General features: G+C 31.4%; 1 protein-coding gene across 2 annotated transcripts in view; it reads left to right on the forward strand.

Moving 5' to 3' along the window:
• The first annotated feature begins 200 nt into the window (after positions 1-200).
• Positions 201-20,009, forward strand: part of Mitf (transcription factor Mitf) — a 146,583-nt gene continuing 126,774 nt past the window's right edge. Inside the window, exon 1 of one of the 2 annotated variants that reach the window (XM_072546584.1) lies at positions 201-603. In XM_072546584.1, coding sequence (XP_072402685.1) covers positions 446-603 — 158 coding nt within the window. In that variant the 5' untranslated portion in view covers positions 201-445. Of the gene's footprint in view, positions 604-6,482; positions 6,557-20,009 lie in introns of those variants that run through there. The other variant, XM_072546585.1, reaches the window with a different exon arrangement.

A 20,009-nucleotide genomic window follows, 5' to 3' on the forward strand; every position in this document is an offset into this window, starting at 1 on the left:
ATAATTAAATTGATTATTTAGTTTGTTTGTTTTGGACAAGGTGTTAAGGTGGAAATTTTCAAAGGAAATAATTGAAAATAATGCCAAGATTTTGAAGACATCGACGACGCGCAGTTGTGTTGCCGCCGTTTTCGGCGAATCGGTATCAGTGCGGTGTGATCCGAGATCGGCGGTTTGACTGTCTATTCACGATTTCGTTGTTTCGCTATTTCGCATTTCCACACGAACTGAATTGAGTGAACGCTTCCAAGCCAAGTACTAGTGGCGCATTCACGGTTAGGCCCTGACATTGGGCTGCCTAGTATTAGCGTTAGCGTTATCACCAGAAAAATAGAATATTAGTGGCATTCGAGTTGCCTACAGATGGTTGCGTGATGCTATATAATCCTAGGTGACACTTTTCTTTATTTTAAGTAACAATCTGTGAACAAACTGTGATAAAAAAATGGCTGAATCGGGTATCGATATAGGATATGATCTCTCTGCTCTCCTTTCTGACGACTTTGATATTGAAAGTGCTATCGACTTCGACGACCTCTTAGGAACTCCGAAAAACCAGGAGTTTTACGAACTTACTTCCAAAACTATGCCAATAGTGGAAAGGTGAGCCCAGGACCTCTTATAACAGCATTTAGCTGCTCTCTTCCTATCTAATTCTTTACCCAAAAACTACACATTTGAAAGAAGGACAATATTTATTGATATTAACTGTTTACAAACATAACCTCTTTTAAAAAAAGTACATTTAAAAAACCATACACAAACTTAGCCTGCTTTTATTTATGTGTTTCATAATCCTTTTGTTTCTTTTTCTATAATTTCCGAAGTTGAACAAAACTGCTGATCTTCTCTTATATATGTTTCTTATTTCGTACCTTTATGCTGTCTCTCACCATTCTAAAGTATTCCAATTCGCCAGCTTAAATTTTATTTGACATTGTCGTTCTATAAGTATTTTATTAGCGCTGTTTTTAGTTTTGTTGGTGTCTGATATCGCAACGTTTCTAAAAATCAGCAAAAACAATGCCAAATATTTGGTATCTGTTCTTCTCCATTTATAGCATTATATTTCTTTTTATAATACCTAGTAGTTGTGCTGATTTTTCTACCATATTTTTACCGATTTTACTTCTGTTGCTTGTGTTATCTTATTGATTTCACTGATAGTCGTTCATAGTGATTCTCTTATGTTTGTTTTTCGTATTTTGTACCTTTTTGTTATCTCCCTGTCCCTCTAAACCTGAATTTTAATTTTTTTTATCGCTCTATACGTAGCAAATAAAAGTGAAAATAGATCCTCAAATTGACATGATCATATTTTTTTTTTTTTTTTCGAACAATCCATTCAATATTTTCAGTTTTTGATTTTTCAAGCCTTTTCACATCGTTTATACAACACCAGTCCAAGAGATTTGTTCTCTCACTATTGCTTTATATTTTATTTATACTTTTATGTGTTGTTATTTTGTCACTTAATTTTTTTTTGTTTGAGAAAACTTCGATTATTGAGAAAATATCTGCTATTAGTTCTACTTGTCTATCAATCAGTCTATGTAAATCATGTATCAAATGTAAATCAGTCTATCATGTTGCTAATTTTAAAGCTCCTGTTTCTGGTCTGAAGGGTTTTCGACTTTTTTTGGTGTCCAAGTAATTATTTTTAGATTTGTTTTCTTCATTTTCTCCATATACATATCGGTATTCCTTTTAATAGAATCAGTCAATTCAGTTGTTACTTTTCTCAAAAATATACAAAGATATTCTTTACAAATATTCTATTTGATCGTTAACTATTGCATAATGCTCTTAGTCTCGTTATTTGACAATTTGTCTTCTTCATTCCAGTGATTAGGAATTTGTTGCCCGTTTCGATAACTCTTCTGGGAAAACTTATTTCACTAGCAGAGTCGGTATATTACTGTCTTAAAAAGTGTTATCACTGTACTGCCTCTTGTCTTGTTCGTCAATGTTTTGCGAATTGTTCCGTATATATATTGCTATAACCTGCCAATTTTGTGAGCGATTTCTCAATCTTTCTCGAAAATGTAATATATATGACACTTACGTATACCCTAAATAATTGAAATGGCAAATGGCTGATTATCAATTACTCTTTTTGTTCTTTTGTGGTATTTAGCTTCAAATGCCGCAACTTTCGTCTTTTTTATCGATATTTTCGTATTGGGTATCCTCTTTTTTTCAATAATTTGAAATTTCGTCTTTTTATTATCCGGTCCGGTATAAGACGATTATGGTTCATAAAGAATAATTATAATAAAGAAACTACAATTATACCAGTCTATATGAGAAACAATCATTAATTTAAGGTAAAAATCTTATACAAATATTTGAAGGTTCTAAAAGGTATATGTGGTGTACCTGATGAAAAATCCGTGAAGACGTACAATTCTTGCTCAGACACTCACTCTAGAGGTATTCTGTAAATAGATATTGATTCTATGAGAGTACATTTTTAAGGTATTAAAAAAGCTTCAACATTTCATTAAATTTGTTATTAAAAAACAGTTTGAAAAGAACTGACTTTTTAGCTTAAAAACAATTATAACTTTGACATTTTTATATCACACGCTGGTTAGTAGGCTCAATGAAAAGCTGGTGAAAAAGCAGATTTTCCAAAATAAAACAAATCCTTCTATTACCAATAGAAAATAAGATTTTTTTTCTAAAAATCATATTTCCGATATTTATTTTCCGGATTTTCCGAGAGGTAAAAATATCACAATTCTTATTAATTTGTTGAGCTACCCCAGTTTAAAAAAAATGAAGGTTCTACATGCGATAGAAGCCAAGATATTGCAAATTTTGCCAGCGCGCTTCAATTTCAAGTTCCAACCTCCGCAAACAAATCCACAGTTCTCCCCTCACTTTTCCGTGGCGGTATTGTACAAGTACGCCATTTTAACGTACTATAAATTTTTACTCCTTCACTGTATATGCCATCTATAAGTTGGATCACACAATTCAGATCTTCATTTAGAATCCTTTTAATTTTCAGCCTTAATGTTAATAAACAATGGAAGTATCATTTTAAGAATAAAACGCTATCTTGGTTTCTGTTGGTCATAGAAGGTTCTGCTTATTTTTGGAAAGTGTGTTTTTCATTAAACCTACATATAAACTTATGGCATAAACAATATTAAAGTTATTATAAGTGTTTATTCGTATAAGCTAAAAACTCTGTTTTTTACTATTTTTTAAAAACTGTTTTTTAATAAAAAATTTAATAAAATGTTAAAGTTTTTTAATGTACTGAATCAAAGAATCGATAGCAATTTACAAAATAGCTGTAGTATTACTGTTTAGGCAAGTGAAGTTGTTTAAATAATCGCTCTCCGGAATAAACAAATTGAGTAACCCAGATATAACAACTATTTGCTATATCTGGGTTATATTTAGCACACTTCAATAACTCATTAATTGCCATAATTTCAAGAAGCTATATTATATGTCGTTATGCAAAAAACAAGGTTATTAACATTTATAAGTTACTACAAAAACAATGGTTTTTTGCAATTATCTCGGTCAATTGTTTATGTATTTTAATTTGGATACTCTTAAAACTACATAACTTTTTATAGTCTACAACTTTTATTTAGAACATTTTACTCTAAAATTTATAAGAAACGTTTTATAGGCAAAAAATATTTTTTCACTTTTTAAGTTAAAAAAAAAACGAAACCAAGCAAAACCAGCTGTATGTCTTCACATATTTCTGATCGGCTACTCTTCATAAAGCTTTCAAATATCTGTATAAGATTATTACATAATTTTTTCACATTAGACTGGTCTATCCCAGTCAAGAAAGAAAAGCTGAGAAATCTTATACAGATATTTAAAGGTTCTAAAAGGTATATGATCGGTAGCTGATGACAATTATTGGAAGAAATATTTTTTTATCAAACAATCGCAAAAAGAAAAAAACAATAGTTTTTGTATAAACAACGTTTCTTATACATTTTAGAGAAAAATGGTTTAAATAGAAGTTATAGTTCATAAAAGTTCTTTAATATTGAAAGTTTCGAAATTAAAATAAATAAAGAATTCACCGAGATAATTTAAAAAAACTCTTATTTTTGCAGTAATTTATAAATATTAATAACTTTGTCTTTTGCATAATGACATTGTGGCAGTTAATGAGCTATTAAAGTGTGCTAAATTTCAAACGGATCGACCAAATGGCTTATAAATTATTCAATTTGTTTATCCCGGAACAAGATTTTTTCAGCTTTCTTTTCATTCACTGGAGTTAATACAGATTTGTGTATTGAATGAAGTACATGATAAACATGATATCGTAGGATTTGTAAATATCAGAGGCTGGCACGGTTATGATAAGTGCAGAGGTTAGAAAACAAACAAGCAATTAGGAAATAGGCACAATGGAAATCAACATACAATTAGAACCAGGTGGTTGGACGATGTGGAGGATGACTTTCTAAGGTTAAAAGTAAAAGAATGGAAGAAAAGGCACAAGGAAAATCTCAGTGGAAGGAAATAAAGAGACAGGAAAAGATTCAGTTACAATTTTAAAGCCATAAGAAAAAAAAAGCAGTTTTTGATCTTTCTATTCTAAAACTAGCCTATTGTCCTTTCTCATGATTTCTGTACGGAATTTTGTACATATTGTGTTCTTGTAGCTTTTAATGATTTTTGTGTGCGCTATCCCTTCACTCTCCCATCTTTTTCTGACCTCTCTTTAGACTTATGTCCTGATTTGAACGTCTAAAGCATTTTTTTAACCTTTCATCCACCTTCCTCATTAAACGCCGTTCGTCGAAGCTTCTCGTGCTTCCAGAATCTTTTTTACGTACACCGATTTTGAAATTTGTAATTCAATTTTCTTCAAGCTAGTTTTTTTGGTATTTTTAAAAGAATCGTGCTGCCGAGTCTTTTCCAACGCCGTTTTCTGAATTTAATTTAAGCTAATAGTTACTGAGATATTCTATTTATTTATAACATATTCAACTTTAGGAAAATTTCAGAGCCTTAGAATAATTTTTGCAATAGTTATAAATAAATTAATTTTTTTTGAAATTTTGCTTCTTTTTGCATTTATATAAACAACAAATACGTAAATAAATTTTTGCAAATCGTCATTTTCAAGCTTTTTGCATGTTCTAAAAGTGGGATATGGCCATAAAGCTTTAAAACATTAGGTTTCCTAATCATGAAATAAAAACGCCAAAAAGAACATTTTTTCACATTAATTTGTTCGTAAATTATAATTATCAATAAATCTCATGCAGGAAATGCTTAGAATATGTTTGTATTAGTATTATAGATCAGGAATACATTTCACTACCCTGGCTTTTTGAGTGTCACGAAAAGGATATATTTTTATCTTATTACCTGTACTTATTAAACCATTTTCTCAGATTTCGCAATTGAAAGGTTCCCTTTTTTCTTCTATCTCTCTTACCTTCCAGAATAAATTGTAGCAATCTTTATCTTGATCGTCTCACATGTCCAAAACATTTTCACTTTTGCGTTTTTTAATAGTTTAAACGATATTTTTTATTATCTTTGCGCTGGAATTCAATATCGGTAACTATGTCTCTCCACGATATACGCAGCATTCTACCACCTAGCATTCTAGCATTTAGATAGCACCAGCGTTCAAATGCCTCTAATTTTTTGATCTCTGATTGTTTCAGCCTCCAGGCTTCAGAACCGCAGAGAAGCGTTGTAAAAACATAGAAGCGCAGTGACCTTATTCTTAAGTTTATCTTTAAATTTGTAGTGCAATATACTTTTTTTATTTTTACAAATTTGGCTCTAGCGATTTCAATATGTCTTTTATTCTTTTGAATTTGTTCTGCATTATGTGACAACCATGTTCCCAAGTACCTGTATGTTTAGTCTTTCTATTTGAATAATATGTAATGTTTTGTGATAACCATGAATTTTCTCTTCTTTCAGTTCATTCTGATGCCATACGTGTGACAAATTTTGGTTCAGTCTTTTTATACCTGCCAAGGTCTGTAAAGTTAAAGTAAATATGACCGTGTCATCCGTATTCTTCAGGTTGTTATCTTGATTCATCTTCATCTTGGATCAATAGTGATTAAGTCTGTTTAAGAAAGTATTTCGACTTTTTTATTTCCCATTCTGTAACTTTTTCTTTATTAATACTTTTGATGGGCTCATCCATGATTAAATTAAAGACTATTTATAGGACTCAATTATTGAGTCTTATTGAGTGTTAGTAAAAAATTAATAAAGAAGTTAATTTTATTCTGTGTTTTTCGGTAGTTACTGTATCTTTTAAATATATCTGCCAGTCTTTACTGGTTGATACAGTTTTAATATTACAATATTTAAGTTAGTCAAATTATATCACAGTCAACAATAAATTATAATCTCTGGTTTTTTATTATTTGAGTAATATTAAAAATCAAGGACCACATCACAGTGTTGGAATTTCGTATTCACAAAGTAAATGTGCTAACGTAAACTAATTAAAACGTCACCATGGAGTATAAATTGTTCAGATAATAAATTAAGGAACGTTTTATTCATGCTCCTCTAGTTAATCGTGAGTTGATTTTTACTTTTTATATAACAATAGTATGGTAACTCTAAAAAATATATAAAATTATTGTTTTAGTCCCGAAAACATAATATCTTTATTATAATTTATTTAATATCTCTAAGAATGTTATTATTAGAGAACTATCGTATCGTTGAGCCGTTCTTTCTTTTTTGGAAATGAGCGATCGCTACGAGTCAAATCTGTCAAATCTGTTTTATTTCTAAATAAAACTTTTTCTCTTTTAATTTGTCCGTATGATCTTGCACCAAATTGCATAAGGGTCTTAATTATGGGTTTCCTCTTTTCTAAGTAATCATCATCATTTTCTTCGCCATTATACCACTTTGGGTTTGGCTTCCTTGCCTCATAACAATTCTTCTCCTACGCCTTCCAGAAATTTTCAACTTAGTAATATTTTTATGTATTATATCTGTTTTCTCACAATTTGATCATTTGTGTATTGTAGAGAAGACCTTATATAGCTATATAGTATGTGGGGAGATAGCAGGAAAATGGTCGTGATTATTACTAAATTTTCGCTAAAGGAAGCCATACTTTAGTCTTAGAATAATAATTGATTCAACGCCTAATCTCACATAAATCAGCTAATGTCACGTCTCACGTCATTATTGGCTATGTTTTTAAGTTATTATAAAAGAAAGATTTTTGGAAATTCTTTTCATACTTTCTCATACTGGTGAAAATTATTTTATAATTTTTAAATAATTTATATTTAGACATCACTAATTGTCAGGGACAAAGTTATGCTAATGCGAGGAAACGAAGCACTAAACCTAACAATTTTCCGCTGCAAAGATGAAAGTTTGAATAAAATTCATGGTGGTAAATTGAAAATTGCATTTTGTGCATAAGAAAAATGTCGGGCCAGAGACTCTGGTACACGCCGCAGCCCAAGGGACTGTCCTGTCATAAGCGCTTCATTCACAATTAAAAACAATGTTTTAAAATGAAATATGCCCAAAATCTTATCGGGAAATGATAGAACAAGCTTTGAACTTGAATTTAGGTCCTTGGTGATTTTATAAATAATGTTTTTACTTGTGTTTTTGAGTCTTGAAAATCGTAATTTTGCCTTTTTTCCGTTTTAAATTATTTATAACTCAAAAGACTCGCTTTAGTCTTAGTCCGCCACTGGATACATTGCTCTGAATAGTCTTTTAACCTATCAACAAAATATTTCTCTGTATTTGCAATTTGCATCATCTCCTGTCCTGTTGTATTGGCTGTCTCTTTTCTTTTTTTCTAGCTTCAGTTAACTGTACAATGATTTTGTTTCTAGTATTTTCTCTTTTTGTATCTTTCAAACTATCTTTTATTTTTGTAGCTGTCGTAGACAATATCTTATTAAAAACAATCTGACTGTAATATAGAAAGAGCTAAATCACTGAAACTGTTCTTTTGGCAATATATCAAAGTTTATTAAATATAAAGTTGCATCTAAAAATAGGCGTATTAAAATAAAAAATATCGTGAATACCTTTGCAGAATTTACTTCAAACATGCGTACATCTGTAAGTGAAAAAAGCGGGCAATTATTTATTATTTAAAAGTTTCTGGTGATTTATGCAAGAAATTTTCCCTATAATAAATGTTGTATTTTTAGAGAACTATAAATATTATTGTTCTTATTACTCTATAAAACCGATTCAATAATAATTCCGAAAGTCATATGAGACTTGCGAAAATCTTATATAAGTACCAGAACGAATTGTGTAGTACAGAAATATATTTGGATATTTCACATTATAAAATTATTTTCGTATTTACAGTTAGTTTGTTTTTATTGCTTTAGATTTTATTGTTTGGTTCGACTGAATGTTAATTGTGATATGTATTTCTGTACACACTTTTGATAGCTGTGTAAATCTATAAATGAAATATCCGTTTCTAAATTAAAATATTTTCTTTATTTCAATAACTTGTTTTATAATAAAAACATTGTTGTTATTTTTGGCCTGCTTTTCCAAAAACAGTGTTTATCATTCTCTTTGCCTTGATCCCTACGCGGGGTCTATTTCCCTAATTACATTTCTCCATAAGTATCTTATGGAGAAATGTAATTAGAGAAATATACCCACGATATCTCTGGTCTTCCTCTTTGGATTATATAATATATATATATATATATATATATATATATATATATATATATATATATATATATATATATATATATATATATAATTATTTTAAGCGATATATTAAACCAATGAGAAGTCATTAAAACCCAAATACCCTACGGATGCAAAGAAGGGTACAATGTTAAGGGGTCTTAAACTTAAACAAAAAAAAAAATAATTTAAACCCACATACTCAATAAAATCAAGTGTACAAGACTATTAAACCAAAGGAAAGTTATTAAAATATAAATACTGAAAAATCAAGGTGTCAATTTAAACTAGGTATTTTAAAGACAATTAATTGAAACCCACCTATCCTATAGTTACAAAATCAACAACAAACCAAGGATAAATAAGTATAAACCAAAGTTAAGTAATTTAAATGCAATAACTCAATGTAAGTGTAAACATTAATGAATGTATTTATCCGATATCAATTTGTAACAACATTCATTTATTCCTTATTGCTATATGGAGTGGAAACATGGACTCTCGAAATTACAAGTATGAGGCGTATAGAAGCCTTTGAAATGTGTGTTTTTCGAAAAATGCTGAAGATTTCGTGGACAGAGCACCTGGTCAATAACGAGGTGCTGAGAAGAATGAGGACTGAGAGAGAACTCCTAAATATTGTAAACAACAGAAAAACGAGTTATCTAGGACACATTCACAGATAAAAAAAATATAACTTTCTACTACTCATACTGGAAGGGAAAGTAGAAGGAAAAAGAGGTCCAGGAAGAAAAAAATGCTCCTGGCTGAAGAATGTAAGAGACTGGACAGGCATGGACACACATACGATACTAAGAACAGCTCAAGATAGAGAGCAATTTGCTGTAGTTATAGCCACCCTTCCGTAATGAAGAAGAAACCTTAAGAATAAGTGTAAACAACATTTTATTTAAATTAATTTATTCAACAAAAAACATAATATAATTAAGGAATAGTTATTTCTATAATTAGGCATATTAGGCTATAAGTGCACGAATCGTCAGCAACAGCCAGCAACGAGTGGTAAATAAAAGTTCAGTGATTAAAAATACTATAAGAAAAGTAAATATTATATAATTTTATAAAAATGTATTCTTTTCGCCTATCCGATTTAGCAAAAGATCTAGAGAAATTTCAGGATGCACATTGATGAGTGCTAAACCAGTTAACAGAAGTTCTATTTCTAAGCCAAGTCTTTGGACGCTTAATCGTAGAACGATCTGTTGTTGCTGCACTAACTGGCAGTGTAATTAATATTTGGATATATAGGTATGAAGATCTCAGCAGTTTTCTAATACTTCTAAAATACAATCAGGAAGTTTTCTATTATTTTGCACAACTCTTTTCCACTTTTGAATCCACAGTGAAAACTCTTGTTCTGCTGTGGAATATGCAGTAAGTAGTTGGTCCAATAATATCCTGGAATGTGGAAGTTAAGATATTGTCTAAAAGGGGTAAATAAATAGATCTTCGGAAATATTCTTCGCAAGAGTTAGCAGATTGGTTTTGACGACAGGTTTGACGAGAAACTATACGAGGCATCTTCAAATCAATGTCTAGTTGTTCAGCTATTTGTTTACTTCATAGTAAAGTTTGCTAAAAACAGATTCAGCATTTGATCTTTTATTTTGAAGAATGCATTTAATGTCCTCTATGGTCTCAGTAGCCTACTTAAAATCTAATTTTGGTGACTGAAGAAGACGACTAAGTGATACAGTTGTACCTAAAACATCACTAAGACAAACTACTGTTTCACAGTTTCACAAATACCTTGGACAGCAGCCCCCAGTTCCTTTATTTGTATTCACCAACGTATCAGACAGAGCTAATGCAACAACAATATTCACTTTGATATTTATTATAGATAAATTGTAAAATGTAGCGCACAGTCTTAACAATTATAATACATATTCAAATTACAAACAACCAATTCGAAGACAAAACTGAAGATAAGAAATACTTAATAAAAAATAAAAATGTGCTGATTTCGTGCGAAAAGTCATGTCATGTACATTGAATGAGCAATAATGTGTGGGCGGTAATTCTATCTCATCAATAATCGAACGATTCTCTGACACTCAAATGATAAATTGTCAAAATTTGAAAATCGCGTAACTCTGAATTCGCGGAAGTCAGGTTGTTAATCGAGGTATTCAGAATTGATGATTTTTTTAAAGAGCAATTTAAAAAGGCTTCCCTATAATTCTGCACTTACCACTACAATAAATGAGTTTGAATCATTTCAACTCTTAGCTTCCTGCGTATAGGGTTGATGGGTTTTAAATTATTTTTTTTAGGATTATTTGATTGATATTTAATTTTGTTTTGGGGATGGTCATGACCCCCGTGACACCCCCCCCCCTTGGATCTGTTTCGACACGTGTAATACACCCCACTGTACACGTGTTTCGAGTTATTCAAGGAACACTTGTGAAAATTTCACAACCCTGTAAAGAAACATCTTGTGTTACTAAATTATAGAGTAAATAATTCCTACATATACTAAATCTTAAAAAAACATTTTTCAGTGAAAAGAGAGTGATTTAGAAGTAAATATCTTTGCATAGAGATCAAAATAATTCCCGTCAAACAAACTCTATTTTAATAGTCACAACAATATGGCGATAGACACACGTTTGAATTTCTTGGCCCTGAATCTATCAATCATTTGCCAAACGGAAAAAATAGGAACGGTTGAATGAAAATAATTGCAAACTTTATTTTGAATTTGTGAAGTAGGTATATACAGCAGGCTAATCGATGACTAGTAGCTGTTGATCAGTTTTTTATTAAATAAAAATAAATCTGGACACATCTTTTCATTGTAGGTATTGAAAAAATTCAACAACTATCAACTTTATTTGATATTAAGAGAGAAAGAAAGAGAGATATATTGCCGAAACAAAATATTTCTTAATATAAATGCTCGGAATGTCTGCAAAATTATCTACGAATGTGAATGTAGGTACATTCCAATTTTTTCTTCCATATTATAATAATTTTGTTTGGTATTCCATCATGTCCTGGACTCTTCTTCATGTTAGTTAATTTTATAGGGGTATATTTTAACCCTTCCTTTTCATTGTGATCAAATATATTTATTTTCGAAGTCCATAACACTCACTTTTCTTTGTTTTTTAAAAGATTCCCAATATAGATTACTTTTGTGTAAAGAAAACCAATCACTAACTGATTAATATACTTTTCTAATGCATCAGTATATCTTTTTTTCCATCATGGTTTGCTCAGTTGATTATTTGATATATGTGAATGCGTTCTTTATACTTCTGCAATACCTATAAAAATAACAAGTTTAAATATTATGTTTATCTGGTAATAAACCACAATTATTGGTTGTAATGAAAATCACGAAGCAGATGTTTCGGGCTCTATCATATAGGGACTTGATAATTCCTGCTATAATGAAAATGCCTTTCAGAACAGAAAAACCTTTTTGGCTTTGTGCAGTGGTTTTCATGTTAGTCTTGCATAGTGTTGCGTGGTAAATACTTACCCAAATAGCATTGTTCACGACAGGTTTTCGATAAAAACTTCATTTCGTATATTTTATAAGACATATTATAGAATCCATTGTGGTATAAGTCCATCTTTCATTATGCTCGTCGGAGTGATCAATTTATTTACCTACGAACAATTTCATTTACACCATAGGCATGGGCTTTATTTTTTACTTCTACTAACCTATAGCCTATGGCATTAACACATATTTTATCCTTTCTAAAAATATATAACAAATCACAAATCAGCTTGAAGTTTAGCCAAGTTGTTTTACTGTGATTCATCAGCACAGATGGTAAATACTACAAAAGTTATGAGCAAGTTTGACTCGATATTAAAAGTGTTATTTCTTTACACAGTTATTAAATTACCTAGTTTAATTAGGATATTATTTAATATGTCTCAGGTGAGTTATTGAGTGTTAGTTGGCTTAATGTCATGTGTGTACAGGGAGACCAACTACATATATCTTATTTATAATATAAAGAACCAAATATTCGTTGGATACAGTAGATATGATAGAAGTCTGAGAAGATAGATATTTCACAAAAAAAATTTGCAGATGACACAGTTAACATAGTAAAAAAGGAAAGCAACTACAAAAACTTGGATATTCGGAAGTAAAATATCCAAGTAAGTTAAACTAAAAAATACAGTTTCACAAAATTTTATCGAATTCGGTTTTGTGAGTCTTGGCCTGCTTAACAATGTTCTTTCATTCTGCCCTGTCTGATACTTTCCTTCGCCACTGCCTAATGTTCATGGTTTTAAGATCCCCTTCTACGTCGTCTATCCATATTTTACTGTTCCTCCCTCTTGTTCTGTTTCCTTGGGGCTTCTATCTCTGGACTACTTTTACAGATCGATTATCTGGCATTCTTTCTAGTCGGTTTAGTCTTTATGACTTTACAAATCTAACAATATCTGCGCTCTGCATTAGTTCATCCAGCTCATGGTTCATTTTAATTCTCCACGAACCATCGCTGCATTGGGTTGGTCCAAATATCTTCCTTAGTATTTTGCGCTCAAATATTCTCAGTTGATTTTCATCAGTGGTTGAGAGGGTTCACGTTTCACATCCATATGTGACCACTGGTCTAATTACTGTTTTGTAGATTCTAAGCTTAGGCTCACGATTCAGTAACTTACTTTTCATTAAGTCTTTGTATGCATAAAAGCACTTATTACCGCTAAGAATCCGTGCTTGTATTTCTTGACTGATGTTCTTGTTGTTATTTATTATTGAGCCTAGGTAGGGAAAAGTGGAGGCATATTTGTAGGTATGGTTATCTACCTTCAGATTCTCATGTTGATTCGATTTTGTGCACTTCATATATTTTGTTTTGCTTTCATTTATATATAGACCAAACTTAGCAGCTTCTCGTTTCAGTTCTATAACTTTTTCGCTTAATAACCTTTTGTTGTGGCTTATTGTGGCAACATCATTCGCATATGTGCATATTTGCATTGATCTTGTATTAATACAGCCGTTTATATCCAGTTTTTTAACAACAGCTTCTAAACTTAGATTAAAAAGTGTTGTTGATAAGGCATCACCTTGTCTAACTCCATTTTCAATATCAAATGCCTGATATTCTTCGTTTTATCTTCGGTATAACCAAGAAATGGTCCGAATCGCAATTTCCGCCTCTATAAGTTCTAACATCCGTTACGGAGGTTGCCCACCGCTTAAATATTAATATGTGGTCAATTTGATTAAATTTATTAGCAACAGGTATCATCAAGGTTCCTTTATGAATATTTTAATGAGGGAAACACAAACTCTTAGTTTGTTTGCCATTGCCAACTGTGCCACTCTTATACCTTTGTTGCTAGTAATATCATGTAAACTATGCTTACCAAAGGATTCTGCATATATTGGCTCTTTTCCCAGCTTCGCGTTCATATCACCCAGGACTACAACTGCATCTCTCTTCTGTGCGTTTTTACATTCTACTTGTAATCTCTAAATCTCTTAGACCACGTGCTTTAAAAGGCAAAGATTTACTTTACAAGTAAAACAAGGAAAAGTAGTTAATTTTAGAAAATTGATAGAAAAACATTACGATTTTACTTTCAACAACAATACTAGTAAAATAAACAAGTTCCCCTGTTTCCCTGTTTATCGACACGATATAAATAAATATAAATAGTCACAAAAACGAATAGAAATATGGACCAGTTTTTTTAAGCTTTTGTATGAATTTCTTTCAGATATTCGAAGTAATTTATCATTCTTTTCATTTCTGGAAACTTTTTTGTTTTTGTCTTGGTTTTATGTAATTTTAGGAAGCTACGGGACGTATCCCTACCTTTTCAAGGCAAGTAATGTCTTTTTTTATTCAATTTTTTTATATGCGCTTTTCCGTGGAACTTATCCACCGCATAAAATGAGACCTTACTGTATTTGCTATAAATCCTTTTCAGTATTTTCTACTAACACTACATTATCAGGACCGGATAATGTTATCCTGTAGTCTCCCTGTTACATGATCCAACACTATTGAGACTAAATAAGGACTAAGTACTGAGTCCTGATGTAATCCTACTTTCATATTGAATTTATCAGTCTCTACCACGTCTAACACTAGCTGTTACTCCCTCATACATGTCTCTCACAATCCTTACATATTCACCGAGGACTCCTTTCTTATTGAGTACTCACCACACAATCTCTATCATATGCTTTCTCAAGTTAAATGAATACCAATGAGGGTTTGCTTCTTTATTCCTGTATTATTTATCAACTGCTTTATAATGAAAATTGAATCCATTCTTGATCTGCCTTGTATAAATACAAGAGACCAAACTGTTTTTGAATATTTCAGTTTCTTCGCGTATTCGTCTATCAATTGGTCTCTTCCATATTTTCGTGTTGTGACAAAGTAGTTTTCTGGCCCTGTATTTTATGTATTGTTGTATATCTCCCTCGTTTTTGTAAAGAGTTATTAATACACAGATTCTTCGTTCGTCTGACATTTTTATGTGACCAAACATTTTATATATATACAACTTAATATTGGTAATAAAAAAAAATAGGCTTTGGTTCCATTTTACCGAGATCTTCTCTACCCAGACATGAAGGATTTCTAAGCTCATAAACTAAGAATAAGAGGTCACTAATAGGAATTGTAATAGACAACGACAACACGTTAAATTATTTATAAAAGGTATTTAATTCCACAAACTGCAGATAATAGATTTACTAATTAATATACATACAACGACCTCTATTTTTATTGCAGAATTCAATGAATTTATATTACCGATACATCAAGAAAATACTTACTGATATAATAAATATAACAGATATTCAAGAAATGTATCAAGTATGCTATATAAAGATATTAAAAATATTGATCAAAGTAGTTTAAAATGAAATGTCATCCTGTTATATCTTACTCTTTTGAGCTGAGCCCTTTTGTATGTAGTTCCACTGAAAATAAAAAAAGTCGTCATATCTTTGTGTCAAAAAATACTTAAAATTATCGTTGTTTACAATAATTTCACCATCCAAAGTTATCATTTTATTTGTAGTGTAACTTTTCTTTAAATGCACATTCTAAATACTCTGTTTTTCTCGTATTAAGTTTTAAATCATTTTCTTCAAGAGCTTGATTCCACTGTTCCAAACATCATCATTATACATTAAGCACCAGGGAATGTTATCAGAGAATATCATAAAGAAAATCAGATGGAGCATAGTAAAATCTGTAACAAATGACTGAGCTGCCCACAAAGAAAACGAAATCTGTAACATAATCTTCTTCTGGCATAATCAAGTATCGTCGTCGTTCCTAAGGTTAGCAACTGTCAATGCTATGCGTGCTTTCGAAATTATTGCTCTAAACTCTAAACAGATGGTTATTGATGGTGTTAAAATATTGGTGCTGATTTTTGCCAGTAAAATCAGATTTTTTTCTTTATGAAGAAAGTTCGAGATATGGAAAACTCACGGTAGCAGAGTAGTGATTTTAAACAAACGTTTAAAAAGACATGTATAAAGCCCTTAAGAAAATGGGTACCAGGGAAAAGTTAATAAGAATCACAGATCTGATACTTCAAGATAAATTGTAAATAAACTAAAAAGCTCGTAGTCAACGTAAGGTTACAAAAAGGAGACCTATTTTGATTGTGACTCATATAAAAAAGAAAACTGTTGTGCCAGTGCCTAGCATAAACTGATGATCTTGTTGTGCTTTTTAGGTGCGAACAGAAATTAAATACTGCAATAAAAAGACTAGAAGACAAAGCATCAACGAAAGAAGTAAACAAATGAAGCAAATTCTAAATATAAAATAGAGAGACCAGGGATACATGCAGAGATAATACCTAATAATATCCACAGTAAAATCAAAAATATACAAGTTTAAAGTCATAGAAAATTCGAATACATAATTTGAATAAAACACCAAAGTAGAAATGCGAAGAGGTCTTTTAATCTGCGCTTTCTATAAATTGCAAGGCAAAACAGAGAGAGAGGCAAAAAAAAAGAGAAAAATTGGTTAACAAGAAGCCGAGATAATGCAATTTTTAGCGCGCGCTATGATTTTGAACTCGCCGATTCACATTTCGAGTGAATGTCCCCCACCACCAACTCTCATGCATTCCGAGCGACATTTTACGCGAAAACAATTTTTTATTTGTCTTTTTTATGGATGTTGCGATAAAGCGCATTACGTAAAACTTTTCATATAAAAAGTACTTGACAAGACGAGGGTGTTTGTTTAAAAACGAGCCCTCTATCACTTATGGTTACACGGCAAATGTATGCCAACTTTGACCTTCAATATCTCGGCAACCAGTAAGTCGAATGTATCTTTTTTTTTTTAAAGAAGCGTCTTTTAATGTTTTTTAAGTGTATAAAGTTTGAAATTGATAGTTTAAAGCTCGTAAAGTTATTCAAATTGTTTATAAGCTTAATATATATAAAAAATGGTTACAACTTTAAAAAATTTTCTAGGCTCTCCCAGTGAACCGATTTGAATTTTACAAAAAGCGTTTGAAAGTTTGAGCCTTCCTTTACGTGTAAAAAAATGCAACTATCTGAGGGCCTTATTTAGGGCCTACTATAAATTTGAAAATTTGCGATTTTTTTCCAGTAGGCTGGGTTGCAAAATTATTATGCAAAACCTATCCGACCGATCGTTTAACCGAACAAAATTTAGCACACGTTTTAAACATATTAAAAGGTTTTTCTAGGCAGAATATGGAGCTTGTAAGTCAAGTTTAGAAAGTCGAAAACATTTAAAGGATTAACTTCATTTTTTTGTACCTTTTTTCCAATTATTGCTATTTTTTCAACAATAAACATTATATTTTCAATTTCTATCTAACGAAATATTGTGTAAAATTGAATAACAAAACTTTTAACTTCTTATAATTTTTTCTCTAGGATCAATATTTTCCGAATTATAAACGAAAATAGGAGCAAAAAAATGAGAAATTTTCAATTTTTTTCAGATTTTGTTAAATAAAAAATTTAGCACAGGGTTTGCGACTGGCGCATATCGTGATTATCGATATTGGGCACATCCTAAAGGGATTCCAGCAAAAAAATAGCTTCCTATGGAAAATGTCCAATCCAAAACAGATCCCGCCTAGACTATTACCCTTTTATAACTGTAGAGAGTCAGCTAACTTCTGCAACTTCACTTTGCTGTTTTCCAAAATAATTTTCAACGTTTTTTTCGATGTTTTCGGAAATAACTGCACCATTTCGCCTTCCAGAGCGCTCAGCATCATTGGTATCGGTACGACCGCGTTTGAATTCAACAAACCATCGTTTAATGGTTGTATTCAATGGAGCAGAGACCCGGTAACATTATTTGGGCCATTGCTCAGTTTGAATGTTATTTTTTCCCATCAATTAACAGTGATAAATCGGCACACAAAATTACTTTAATCCATTGTTTATAAAAATCACAAAAGTAGCGTCACTTTAAGTGACATGAAATTTTGACAGTATGCTTCTGAAGGTTAGGGCTACCAAAAATTTAGGCTCGTGACTTATTGACCGATCTATTAAATGTGGCATAATACTGAAGAAATAACGACATAGTAACCAATTGTAATTGGGATAACAAAAAAATGGCGTAAGTACCAAAATACGAAAATCAATCAATAAAATGGACATAATAATACGAAGTGAGATATAACATCAAAAAAACGAAAGATTGTAGCAAACAACAACAATTTAAAAACTACACATTTAAAAAGTATGTTTTGGATTTTCGCGATTGTTCCGTAAACCAAATTAAGAATTTTCACTCGACAAATAAAAATACACAAAATAGCCGTCTGTAACATGTTGTGACATTACTAAATTGTTCATCACACTTGCTGTCATGTTGCCAAGTCGGCGATGCTTAAACCGCAATAAAACTGACATTATCTTTCAACCTTTTGGGTACGTTCTCACTGGTTCTGTACATCCGCCATTCAATACATTGACTGAATAGGTTCAGTAGTAAGAAAAATTGTAGGCCAAGGTAGGCAATGGTTTTCTTCTCAGAATAATTGAAAGTAAATAAATTGAGATCTATAATCGGGTCTGCTAACACTCCTTAACATAGGCGGAGTTTGTTCATTAGGAGTTATTTTTAAAAACGTCTCGACTAAAATTTTTATATACGAGTGCAAGTAATAACACTGAAATATTACGTAGTCGACATATATTAATAAGAATCATTTACTGTTGCAAATGAGAACAGATTAATAAGGGATATATTTTGTCTAATTTTTCTTGTAGTTTCTCGGTCTTGGTATATTCTTCTTGTAGTTTCTCAGGTTCTTCCTTTTTGTTTGGGAGAAGTTTGAACCACTACTTCCCCTTGTGGATCCACGTTCCATCTTTATGAGCACACATCGTGACTAATAGTTCCCAGGCCACCCGCCTCGTCCACCTCGGCTATAGCACCTGGTAGCTGCGGAAGCATAGCTTTGGCCTTTTCCATGGCTTCATTTCAAGAGAAACTCTCTTGTTTCCTTCTCATCGTTGCAGTCTATGTTCAGTGAACCTAAAATCAAGTAATCTCACTAAATTAATAAAAACGTAAGGTAAAATTTTGACTGTTACATGAAAACATGTGATTAATTACTTACTTTGTGGTACTTGCAACATAACCTCAAAACCAAATAGTAGTTTGGTTTAAATATATCAAACCATACTTGAAATTTTTAAATTATCTGCCATTATGTAGATGGACTTAGATTGCCTATAGGGAACATAAGTCCCTACTCGAAAGAGTTTTCTATATCCGAACTGTAAGAATGTTAAATACCATCTAATCTGTTATGCCGGATGGGACAGTTGACTGTTTATAGTGACAATGACATTCGAAATAAGATTGAGAGTACATTTTTTAAAAAATAAACCAGACCAAGGACCGATATTTTGAACTCTATATTAATTTTGATTAGATTAGGTTATTAAAATTGAGACAGTAGCTATTATGTTTATGACTATTTATACTTATTTGTTTATATTTTATAAAAAACAGAAATCCCAGGGATTTAACTATGGAGATTGAAGAGACCAATATTGGGGCCCTCCTTGGCCAACGGTTGGGATATCTTGCATCTAAATGTTGCCTAGCAGTCCGCCTGAAGTGTACTGGAGCACCATCGTGCATAAACCACATGTTTTGTCTGATATTGAGTGCGATATGTTCAAGTAGCTTAGGGGAGCAAGTATGCTCCCCAAGTAGTTTAGGGAGATCATTTTGTAGAAAACTAGTGTAAGAAATTTCATATATATATTCAGAGATTCTACAGTATTCACTACCTTCCCTCGCTCAACCGTT

Source organism: Diabrotica undecimpunctata, chromosome 10, assembly GCF_040954645.1.
Source record: "Diabrotica undecimpunctata isolate CICGRU chromosome 10, icDiaUnde3, whole genome shotgun sequence".
Lineage (NCBI taxonomy): Eukaryota > Metazoa > Arthropoda > Insecta > Coleoptera > Chrysomelidae > Diabrotica > Diabrotica undecimpunctata.